Source organism: Girardinichthys multiradiatus, chromosome 9 (genome assembly GCF_021462225.1).
Source record: "Girardinichthys multiradiatus isolate DD_20200921_A chromosome 9, DD_fGirMul_XY1, whole genome shotgun sequence".
Classification (NCBI taxonomy): Eukaryota; Metazoa; Chordata; class Actinopteri; order Cyprinodontiformes; family Goodeidae; genus Girardinichthys; species Girardinichthys multiradiatus.
Genome location: NC_061802.1, coordinates 42,030,054 through 42,042,674, shown reverse-complemented (window position 1 = coordinate 42,042,674; position 12,621 = coordinate 42,030,054). Strand labels below are relative to the sequence as shown.

Here is a 12,621-nt window from a genome sequence, read left to right as displayed (position 1 = left end):
TGTAGAGCAACAGCATTGTTTCATCAGCAGCAGCGGGGCTCACCGGCGGCTACACACTGTGCAGATAAGTGCATCAGCTATTACCGGGTCCCTCCTTCAGACCTATTAGGTCTTGCAAAGACTTCAAACACCAATTTGTTCTGCAAATAGCCCATTCAATTTGTGCCCACCAAAGAGAGACACCTCTCTCCCTCTCTGCAGTAATTGAATCTTCAAAGGGACATTTCCTCCATTTCTGCCAGGTATTAGAGAGATGAATAGCAAACGGTCATCTGAATAGAAAAAGAGGATACATGTTTATCCATTTTCAGTTAGGCGCTGATCATGAGGCCTTGATGATTGTGAGGTCGGTAATAGGATTGCAGCATTGAAGGACTCCTCAATAAGACACAGCTCATGGCAGCTCTGGAGGGGCTACATATATCCACAGCTTAGGTGGGAGAATCTGTTAACAGGACTACTAGATGTTCAATTTGCAAATCTTAGTTTGTGGAAGAGAGGCAAGAAGGAAGTCATTGCTGAAAGTAAGTCATTTTTACAGCCTGTAGACACGTAGGGGACACAGCAAATATGGAAGAAGTTACTCAGGTCAGATTTGTCTATTTAACTTTGTAGTGTTGTGTGGCAAAATACGGAACTTACTAACTGTACATCATCCTGAACCCCTCTGAGTAACAAGGTGGTGGCAGCATTATGCTGTGGGGATGCTCTTCTGTTGAAGGTAAAGGGAGGCTGATCTGAGTTGATGGGAAAAAAGATGGAGAACTTCACTGAAACAGAGAAGTCATGGAGTGATATTAACATCATTTGCGTCATTTTTGTCTCCAAAGTACATTTTGCGCTTCAGAATTGTTGATATGCATACCAGGGTCACAATGAATTTAAGGAGGCTTTAAAATCTTCCAATACTTTTATTAATTAAATACACCATACGGGAGCAAATGTCTCGGAAAATATCACAAATAAATTTCTCTTTCATTCAGCATTTATATGTTGGGAATGATATCTACATTACTGACTATGAGCAGATTTCTTCAGGTTGCCATGGTTCGAAGGGAAGGAGCTGGATGCAAAGGGGTCAGATGTACTGTAGCCACGTCTGGACAACATTTACATGCATACTGTACATACATGGTAGTTTTACAAATACAGCAACTGTGTTCAGGATTTGTTTTCCACAAAATGCCACAGATATTTTTTTAAACCCTATTCATATATATGTGTATATATATATGAATCAAAAACAGGAAGAGAACATATTCCCCCTTTGACAACACTTAAAATATAGAAAGTGAAATCACCAAGTTTCTGGGAAATGAGGATAGAAAAGGAAGAGAAGAAAAAAGAAAACGTTCCCGTTTTTCCCCCAAATTGTCTTAAAACAAATGTGCAGCGTTGAAAAGTCTGCAACTCCTAAACCTTATTGGTCTCTTTTGTCATTGCTCAGTCACAACATCGTCTCAATGAGTTGCTTTAATTTTCTCATCATGGTGAGTCCCTTCTGATTATGATCAGTCTTAAAACTCCAGAGCATCCCAAGCGTCTCATCTCAGTCGTGGTAAGTGCAAATATCCACCCAGATTTGGGGAAAAGCCAAGGTTTGAAGGCTGGGAGTCGGGTGTGGGTTGCAGAGGTGAGAAGTCAGGTTACTGGTAAGATTGGTAGGATTCCTTCAGGGCGAAAGGGCCTGGGAGCACAGCTAAAAGGCAGGGGTGCTGCTGATCCACGCTGTCTCAGGTGACAATGAGTAAGGGCTAAAATGAAGGCACAAATCCTGCTTCCTGCACAGCTCCCACCTAACACACCTAACCAGGAAAGAAAAAGACACAGACAAAAAAAAATAAATACTGTAAGAAAGATACGTTCACAAAGTGTCAAAAGCTTCCCCCACCTGATTATTACATTTTCCGCTAGTGTCAGTGTTTAATTTATTGATCAGCCAGGCTTTGAAAACCATCTGGTGTTCCATTTACTTAGCACTGACTCAAAAGTGCTTTCATGAGGTGATTCTCTTTGGTATAATTAGAAGCACGCTCCAGCATAACTGCAGGAGGTGCTCAAGCCTGTGAAACAGAAATGCAGGGGAGGAAACACAATTATCTATCTGGGCAAAACCAGCTTTAAACTTTTTCATCTTCCTTGTGTTTTCTCTGTGATTCTAAGGGCTGATTTACTTTTCCCTTCATCCTGCAAATCACTAGGAGGGCTTCGGTCTATTAGTAATTGCAAACTCCTACTTTGGGGGCTAATTAAAGTGACTGACGCTGGGAGGGTCTTCCTCCCCTGGGTCAAAGCAGCTCTGTTTGAGAGAGGTAATTTGTCTGCTCTGAACAAAGAGATTAGGAAGAAGCTGGAAAGGAAGCTTAAGATATGAGCACAAAATGTCCTACGCCATGATGGGGAACATTGCAGTTTATGTCACCGCAAAATTGCACATAATCAAAACAACTCTGAAGCTGGTGTTTCTACAGCCAGCCTGATACTTTGGTGTTGTATTGATTTGGAGGGCTGGTATTCTGCTCCAAGTCTTTGTTGGATGAGGCCATCCAAATTCTGTTAACTGTGGCACAAAGTGCTGGAGCAGCAGTATAATTCTGCTCGTTTCCCACGTGGAGATAATAGAAGTATCCAGAGACCGTTCCCACTGAGCAACGTGTCTCTGTTTATTTAAATATTCTCTTTCTGCTATAATTAAAGCACCAGGGCCAATATTCAGATTGCATTTTAGCATCAATAATGCAGTGCTTTTTCACTACAATTGATGTTGGAACATAAATAAGCAATGAAGCTTCATATTTACTACACCAGCCATGCTACCAGAGACACTCAGCGCATGGCTGAGGACTTAAACAGACATTTAAAATTAAGCTAGATAATACAACAGCTTTCAATTTAAATGTGAGGAGCTCTTAGAGCTCGGGGAGCTGATCTGTAAAAGTGACAAGCCCTTAAAACGCCTTAATGGAGTTCTGCCTCTTCTCTACTCACACAAGCACTCAAGGTGAAATGCATGCTTCCAATAATATGATTCCTCTTTTAGTCTATCTGTGACACACTCCAAACACCACCCTCCCAGGTTTCTCTCACCCTGCTGTGTGTGTGCAGATGAGGTATCAATAAAGTGGCTTGTTTTGAGGCAGAAATGATTAGATCTCCAGCAGGCAGAATGAAGCAATCCTGAAGAATGAAGTTACACTTGTATATGATTAGGCCCTTTTGTTTTGCTTTCGCTGGAAGCATCAAGATTGAATCAGGGGAAACCATGATGACAGCTCTCATGATACACTAGCTGCCCCGGCTCTCTGACTGAGGTCAGCCCTTGAGGGCACACTGTGTACAGACTTTTACTCTTGGAGTGATAAGTTAGCCTGGGTGATCCAATCCTCGAGACAAGTTAATCAAAATCTGCTTTAAAGATACCTCTTTGTGGTAAATTCGATTTTCACAACAAGTCTAAAATGACAATACAAAACAGCTGGGTAAAAAACTATGCATTTATACTGCAGGATTTCACAAAGTACAAAGTTTTTAAAAAGCACACTGAAGAAAACCTTTTCATTTTGCTCTGTGTGTACTTGCGTCTATGACATCACAAGAGGCTGGCTGATCAGCAGGTATTAATTGAGGCTATGGTGGAAAAGTGGCTTTTGATCGATTCCAACGTAGATTTTGAAGCATTTGAGTTGCTTGGGGTTTCAACCTTTGTTTGAGTCAGAGTTTGAACCCGCTGATCCCCAGGACATGATGGGTACTGCTGTGGATGATAAAGCTCAAGCAACCGGGGTCAAAGATTGTATTCAGAGCTCTAATTAGTATGAATCGGTTGAGATGTCTTTTTTTCATCTGATTGGCTTTCATATATATTCTCAATAATCAGTAAAAGGTCATATTCAGCTTGTATTTCTTTAAATAGATACATAATTTACCGATACAGTCTGAACTCATTACTTTAGCTTGCGTGAACAGCTTCTCCATTTCTGACTTTTTCTTTGTCACTGAATAGAATGATGGTGACGGTAAAGGCTGTACTGCAGAGGCATGTAGAGTGGGGCTATCTTGTAGGAGTGGGCTAATTTTAAAAAGTAGCGAGTGATACAGGAGTTCCACAGGAAACATTATTGGGACTTAAAACGCATCAACCTGACCCTACGGTTTTATTGCAACTTCGCTCTTTCCCTGAAATTCATGTGGTGTTCTCACATATGGCTCAAACATTTTGCATGAGTCATACAGATTATAATTAAACACCTTTACAGGAGGAAGCTGATTAAAAAATGCGAGTAAAAAAGCATTAACAGTCAGTTGCCTAATGTGATGTCACCAGAGGCATGTGTGCATTGATGTTTATGGGAGGGCAGATTTAAATTTTTTTTTTTACAACAAAATTGCAAAACAATTTGACAGATTTTACAGAAAGTCTGGCAAGGAGCTTTAAACGCTCTGTAGCAATGGCACAAATAAATAAAGTGTGACTGAGTTGATGATGAGTTAGTTATGTGACTAAGGCAGTCCAAAAGTAGGATTTTCATGCTACGCTAAACGATAATCTAGAGGTTCTAAGTTTCCTCTGCCAAGAACGTTGAAAAAATATATCATCTCTCTAAAAATAAAATAAATCTCTGTTAGATCAGATACCTTACAGTAAAAATGACCTGACTGCATCGATTTAAACTCAGTGATAGAAAGTGAAATGCTGCTGTGAAAATCCATTGCTTTTCTCATCTTACTGCGGTCTGTAACTCAGTAATAATAAAATTTCTCTGATGTCTCATGTACTGGAATTCCACTGCAGTGGCCTTACCTTCTGGTCAGGCAGCAGTGGGTTTGTTTGCAGGGAACTTAAATGGCCATTGATGAGTGCTGTGGGTCTGTCATGCTCGCAGAAGAGGCTGCCGTTGATGTAGTGGAACCGGTCTCCGGGGACAAGCCGGTTCCGGCAGGTGGAACATGTGAAACACTTTGGACAGAAGGGGGCCTGGTTTAAGGGTCGACACACAGCTAAACGCAGATTTAAGAAATTTGAAGCTCTGCGTTATGGTTTTACCTTCAGATGGTACACGTTGCCCTGTGCCCTCATCACCAACTCGCTGGCTGGAATCGACTGACCGCAAGCGCTGCAAGCTCCGCTGTTTCCAAATAACCTGAGAAAGATGGAGGCCACAGAGAAGAGCAAATGTCACTCTGTGAGTCTGCAAAGATTTTGTCCTGTGTAATGAACTGTGGAACCCACACTTTCATCTGATAATAATGTGAGTGAATGAAAGCTCCTTTCAGCGCCAAGATTTCTATTCTACATTTCTGACTGGGAGAGAAAACACAGAGAAGAAGAGATAGAAGATCATCCCAAAATCAACAGGAAGAATGAATCCTTTAGTGCACTGCTCCTCTCAAGCATCTCACACTGAGACTACATATTACTCTTGCTGCACATTTTTTGCAGCCCAATAATAACCAGGAACATAAGAAATCAGGACCTAAGAGGATTTGATTGTACAGCCAGGCAGGGACACAGTGGTTTTGCCATTAGGACTCCTGTGAATGCTCTGCCAGTGCCGTGTTTCCATTAGAAACCCTGTAGCTACTCTGGTTGATATATAATGTGCATGGGTTAACCTTTTCAATCATGGTGTCAACACTTTAGATTTGCTTCTGCTCATCTCTTTCGTCCCTAACCTTCTCTCTCTCTCTCCCCTCTGCCTCTTGATAATGAAATGCTTGCTCCAGCTTCCCTTCTATCTTCCTTCTGAGTCCACAATTTAGATTACTTCATCTCGGTGAGCAGCAAACTGAATGAAATTTCGATTTGAGCAGAAAGTAATTTACTGGGATCTGGACCCATTTGTCATCATATCTCACTGGGTGTTTGCTCTATCACTGCACTTTTCCTAAGCAATCAAATAAGACCATGGCATCTGACATGCTCCGGAGAGAAGGGGAGAGAGAGGGATGGGAAAAAGAAAAGGATGGGGGTGTGGGGGGTTCGGTGCATGTGGATCAGATAAAGTTGTTTGGCTTAAAAAAATTAACAGGAAAATGTCTCATCTATTACACAGTTTTGAAGACGATTTTTATGAAAAGTATTTAACGAAATCACAGAGAGATGGAGCAAGAGAGTAAACGCCTCTTTGCATTCATTTTATACAACAAGCAGTTGTTAAGATACACTGACAAACAAGTAAGAGCTCAGAGAAATGGCTTTCAATAAGACAGCCCAAGCAGAAGCAAATTTTGTCTTGGCATCATTTGGAAAGACTCCATCAAAACTCAATTTCAGAAACTAATTAACTGGAGACTGTTGTCGCTTCGCTGCCAGTTTTGGGCTCTCGCTAGGACAAACACGATAGTGGAAATGAACGTATATATAACTCACTTTAAGATTCATCGCATGTGTGCGCAGACGTGACGATAGGAGAATCATTACGCCTAAAGGCACGCGCCTCACGTTTCCTCAGCATGAAAGCTTTTGAGAGGTGTCGAAACAAAGGCTACGAGAGTCCACGGCAGCCTTTCAACATGTTGCAGGTTAATTATTTTACCAGGGATGGGGGGGTTGTAGCTCTGGACACTGTTTGATTTAAGCCCAGACCTTTAGGTGCTCAATTAAGTTGCTGTAGCATTTTGAACTTGGGCTCTAATGGCCCGTTCCTCCGCGCAGAAGTGAAGTTGACACCGCAGGTCAGCATAATTAAGGCCAAGGGGATTCCTAATTACAATGACACATCTGGTTTCTGCTTTCCCCCTCTCAAAATAATAGAAAAAAAATCTGTTACTGACAGCATTTCAAGAGGACGCTTTCATTTTGATTTATATGCTGTCTTCTCCGAGTGGATCTGTTGTTGATTAAATTAAATAACAAACAACACCATCATCTGAAAAAGAGAACCCATTCTGAGCTGTCTGTTGACTATATAAGCAATGACTATTGGATTTCATTTCACCACTGACTGCCGGGTGAAATATAGCATGGCTTGCTGCTGGGCTGTCTGGTAAATGCAGACCTCATTCACCAAGACCTTTGAGTAGGGTAAAATTACCCCCACAACAATGATTTCTGCAACACAGTCCATTAAAAATGCCTCTCTACATCAGCAGCCAAAGCACCTTAAAAGCACTAGGCCATATTGATACTGAAGCGAGGCTTTGCATAATGGCAAGAGCTGCATTAGAGAGGGGGGGGGTGGGGGGGGTCGTGCAGGGTTGGGGTGGGGGGATTGTGAGGATGACGGAGGGCTGGCACTGATCGTTCTTGTGTATGTGCATGTGTTTTGGGGGTGGGGGGAGGGGAAGGGGTTGTGTGTATGTGTGTGTGTGTTTGTGTGAGCTGGAGTGGAGGGTGGGGTGGTGGGATCAGCCAAATTACACTTGGTTAATTCAGAGTAACAGATCTGGCCCCAAGTGAATTGAAGGCCTTGAATTAATTCTGATATGACAAATCAAGATAAACGTTTCCTCTAAATTGCATGCGATTTAATTAATTTCTGAGATCCCTTTTTTCCCTGGCCTAATAGTTCACATTCTCCCATGCTGTCATAGTGCTTGAGTGGGCAGACTTCAAAGTGATATTAAATAACCAACTATTAGATTTACCTCACACGTTCTATTGGAAAAGTGCCATTTAATTACCTTGGCTTATTCAATTAAGCAGACCGCATTCTCTCTGAATCCGGCAGCCACAAGTAAATTAATTCTCCCTCCACCAACAGCCCGCAGAAATAACATCACCTATGGCTCAAGACAACATGAGCCGCGGCTGCAGCGAGCGCAACTTTAGCTTGAAGTTAAGGCTCCTGACAGCAGCGCACTGGGTGGAAAAAGTACAGCACTCCAGTCTAGACATACATGTCTGTTTAGCATATGTAGCAGAAAGAGCCTGCGATCATATAAAACTGGATTTACACCTAAAATATATGTTGTCTGTTTTAGAAGTCAATCTGACCCTTTGAGATAAAGGACAGGGGGAAAAAGACGCAAATGTCGTACACAATAATCCCTCTTCTCTATCTGTCTTTCTCTCTTGCTCTCTCAAAAGCCAATTTGGTTAATTAAATGTTTTGTTTGCAGTGTGGCTCTCATTCATTTCGGACACATCATTGGTAGCGGATACAAGCCAGGGACCAGATCTCATTAGATAAAACCCATCAGGACTAAAGGAAATGGAGGGGGACTATAATTAAAGCATTTAATTGTGTAGACTCAGTGTCACATGAACACCCCCCCCCCCTTTGATTTTATCTCTACAGAGATCTCTCCGTTCCATAATATGCTTCTCAGCTCTTCCACCAACCAAACTCTCATTACAAGTGGAAAGGTGTGTCCACCCCCCCCCCACAATCTCCATCTCCTCCTCCTTCACATATGCACACGAATGAAGCCCTCTTTCCAATTTTAATTATGTTATAGTACCATTATGAATGAAGTACCCCATTGACTTCCCTGTGCTTTTTATGAGGTGGGAGTAGGAGCACAGAGGCACACTCTAAAATTTAAATTAATTGTGCAGATTTTTTTTTTTTCTGTTGACTGCTGCGTAGATCCATCTTACTAAATAATCAATGCAAAAACAGTTGAGCTGTATTTTACCTTTTACACATAACACCTACCTGTATCAAGTTATTTCACCACACCCACCCTTAAGGCTGTTCAGACATCGTGTTTTGTCTTAGTCTGAAAAGATTCATTGTTCAGTTCATAACCTGATCGACTAATTCCACAAGATCTGGTGTCTGTTCCTTACATACAATTCAACTCTTAAACTTAGTGATATGCCTGTTGCATTATGATGCCATCTGGTTTGTGTGAGTTTGGTTATCTGTCTTCATTTAGCACAGGATCATAGTGACACATCCAGCTCGGCAGAGATTGGCCCCAGCCAGAGGAAATGTGTGATTTTCCTTTGGCTGTTAATTATAAACTGCATCCATTACTTTTATCTATATTTACTACAACCAACCTGCTGTGTTTTGTATGTTTTATGGCATTGGGGAGTGAATGGTTAAAGCTGGTAATAACTGGGCCAGAATGGAGCTATATCTTGAACCCCAGGGTGAGTTTCCACCAACATTTCTGTTTGTTCTGCGATGTTTTACAAAGGCTCTGCTGATCAAAAACTGATAAAAGATGCTTCGTCTCAATAGAACAGAGCAGAGAAAAATCTCACCAGCTCAATTTGATGCTCTAGTTTTGTTCAACCTGTTGCAAAACTTTGTGCTCTCTCTTAAAGGTCATAATGTTTAGCATGCTTAGCATCAATCAGAATAGCATCAATCTAACAATAGGTATACTGGCTTCGATGATGCTCCACTCACCTGATGTAGTCGTTTCTGCAGAGGATCATGCCGCTTTTCGTGTAGCACGACGTGCCTATTTCTCCTAGCTGGGCCTGGCAGCAGGAGCACTTAAGGCACCGGCTGTGCCAGTAGCTGTCCATGGTGTAGAGGAGGAAGCGGTCAGCGATTTTGCCCCCACAGCCTGCGCAACGCTTCCAGGACAGGGAACCCGTTCCCACTGCTGGCGGTTGGCTGTTGCCTCCGGGATTCACCATTGTCTCTAAAAAGCAAACAAAGAAAAAACTGTCTGGCTTAAAGTGTTCCTGTTAATACTTTTACCTGGTGGCTGCTGCTTGGAGCAAAGGATTTTATTTAAATAGAGAAGAATCGGCCGAAATTGAAATTGGCCAGTTTTCCCTGGTTCAGCTCCAGTTAATGATCGACAGATCAAATACTAAAAACTCAAGATTTTTTTTTATTCACACTCATGACATGCATCAAAACTACAAATTCCCACTTTTCTGATCTAAAAACACATCAAGAAACAGCATGTACTTTGAAGCACCATTTTTCAGAGATGCACCGATCAGGATTTCCCGGCCAACACCGATTTCTGATTTTCTTTAAGAGCTCTCGCCTGATTCCCGTTCTGACTGATTCCAGTGTTTTTAGATGATGATATGACATTCAAAGCACACATCACCAACTTTTATCTGTTTTTAATTAAACTGAGAACAGCACATAACAATACATGCTGTTGGTTTATGTGTTTATAGATCAAATATGGAGTGAGTCCCTAGTTCTGATGCATTTAATGAATCCGTTTTTTTTTTTTTTTTTTCAATATTACCTGCGACTCGACATTCAAGGAAATACTCACTATTCCCTGGTAAACTAATTGGAGTATCTCTACCAGTAATATTATATCACATTAAAATTAGAAATGTATACCCATCATGATTATTTTGTATATTGATGATTAAATAATGATATACTCCCTTCATTGTCTGATTGAAATCTACTACCTTTATCAAAGAACCTGCAGCAAATTTTCTTCTCTTTTATTGGTTATAGCGCTTAAAAGTTAAGAAAATAGGATTTTGCAGGACAGACCCTAAAAAGCAAAACAAAAACATAAATATCGGTAGGAAAAGCCTGATCGGTTCATCTCTGGACACATTTTATGCAAACAAAAAAAAAGCCATGCTAGACCAGTAAACAGATACTAAAATCCAGGTTTCTCAAGATGAAGTTCTAATTCCAACTGTACATCCGAAATCACACCAACAAAACAAAGCTTATCCCATTACAGGAAGAAATCTGGCTGCCCTTGATCCCCCATTCATTCATTTTCTTTTGCTTTACTGGATCATTTATGATGAGTGCCTGTTGACTAATGATACTGAACATAAGTCTTCAACAAACAATTCTTCAATCAAACCCATCTGGCATTACTATACTGGGGCAGTGGTAACAGAATGACACAAAATGTAATTGATTAAAATAAAGCAGAAGTAGTATGGAGCTTGTCGTTTTGGTTCCCTGTTTACCAGCTCTTGATAGTAACTGGAGCTTTTGGGGAAGAGCGTTCACTGAAACATGTACAGCACAGGGACTTCGCAGAAAAACCTGCTGTAATGACAGTAATCGAATGATCTGACGCATGTGTTTCAGCCACGAAATTAATGTGGGGCTCTTTCAGATGCAATCTCTACCAATCTGATCAGGCCTCACTTGCCAGGATAAAGCAAAAATCTTTGTTGAAAGCCAGGTAGGCCAATTAGAGTTTGGACGGGGGAGAAGGGGGCAGGAAGGGAGGGGAGAAGAGAGGGGGAGATAGAGAAAAGCATTCAGTAAGCCCATTAGCGATGGCTCTTAGGGACAAACCACAGCCTACCTTAGTGCTGATTAAATCTAAAAGGAGATGAATAAAAATACGAGCTGAAAGTGACTCCCTGGATAAAGAGGACGGGCTATAGTCAAGTTACATTTAGGAGAGGGAGTTTCTGGGTTTGCTCTTAGCTGAGGGATGGAAGGGACAGGAGGGAGGATGAGAGCGAAAGAGGTGCGTGCGTGTGTGTGTGGAGGGGGGTTAATTTAAATGGGCTAACTCAAGTAATTACACGACCGGGCAATTTGTGCAAAACGACTAAGTCATGGAAATGGAAATAGAGCAGAGGAGAGAGAGAGGGGGAAAAACAGAAGCCAGTGCCTGCTTGTTCGAAATGTAAAATAAGCTTATGGGACTTCGCATTGGAGTTATTCTGGAGTAATAGCGTGGACTTGGCATAATAGGGATAGCAAGGTAGCATAAAATACGCAACCTAAATATAGTACCACAATAACGTTCCAGCGTAAAACAGCATAAACACACTGCACAGCTACAGTACACATACATACTCACCTTGTTTGTGTCTCTGACGTGCAATGGCAGTAAAGTTGGCGAAGCAGTTGAACAGGTTGCTTCCAAAAACAAGTACTGGTAAAAAATAAATAAATACGCGGACACAGTACCGCGCGCGCTGGCCTAGAGCTCCGCGCGACAAGCGGAACCCAGCGCGAGGACCCGAGTCGGCTGTTCACACGCAGCAGCGCGCGGACCGGAGAAAGAGCAAATGGAGTTTTCAGATAGTATTTCCACTGGATGTTTACCCCCTCTGCTGTCACCGCTTCACTGTTTTTTTCTCTTTGCGTTGAAACGAAAGGAGTCCACAGCAAGACGTAGCATGAAGTCTCCGCATGCCTTAACGTTCCCCAAAAAGCGTGAAGTGCGCGTTGTGGCAAAAAAGGGGGCGGAAGGTAGAAGTGGGGGCAGAGCGAGGCAGGCAGAGAGGATGGAAATTGACTGTCCACACTCTTTGGTCTGGTCTGCTCGGTCCGTCCCGTTAGCTGCTTGTTCTACATGTGTCGCTGACAGCAAGAAACCTCCAGTAAAAACCCTCCTTAGTTGTCTGACGGAGGCGAGGCCTAGGCCAATCAGCTCGCTGCCCATTTAGGGGAAAAACAATCTCAGCCAATCGGAAAGAAGTGATACTTACCACACACGTACACGCAGGAATGGAAACGGAGGTGAGAGAGGCTGGAGTAGGCATCGTTTAAAGTGTATACTAAAAACAAGCTTGTGAGAATCTGAAGCCACAAAAGAAAAGTTCAATCCCAGTTTCTATTTAATTTCATGTCTCTAATACTATACGTTTATATTATCTAGTTAGTTGTACTCAATAGATTTTGCGATTTCTTACACAACATAATTGATGTCACGATGAAAGCAGCTCTGTTTCTATTCCTAATGCTCCAGTTTAGATCATGCAGAACATTTCCAAATGCGCTACACGCGGCATAGCAACATGCAGTA

The 12,621-nt window shown here is 42.0% G+C and overlaps 1 protein-coding gene across 1 annotated transcript; it reads right to left on the bottom strand.

Moving 5' to 3' along the window:
- Positions 1 to 891: 891 nt before the first annotated feature.
- Positions 892 to 12,181, bottom strand: lmo4b (LIM domain only 4b). The gene is made up of 5 exons (XM_047373719.1): positions 11,671 to 12,181; positions 9,306 to 9,546; positions 5,045 to 5,141; positions 4,802 to 4,957; positions 892 to 1,805 (listed from the first exon to the last, which is right to left on the bottom strand). The coding sequence occupies exons 2-5, from the start codon at positions 9,539 to 9,541 to the stop codon at positions 1,797 to 1,799; spliced, it is 498 nt and encodes a 165-aa protein (XP_047229675.1). The 5' UTR covers positions 9,542 to 9,546; positions 11,671 to 12,181; the 3' UTR covers positions 892 to 1,796.
- Positions 12,182 to 12,621: the final 440 nt, after the last annotated feature.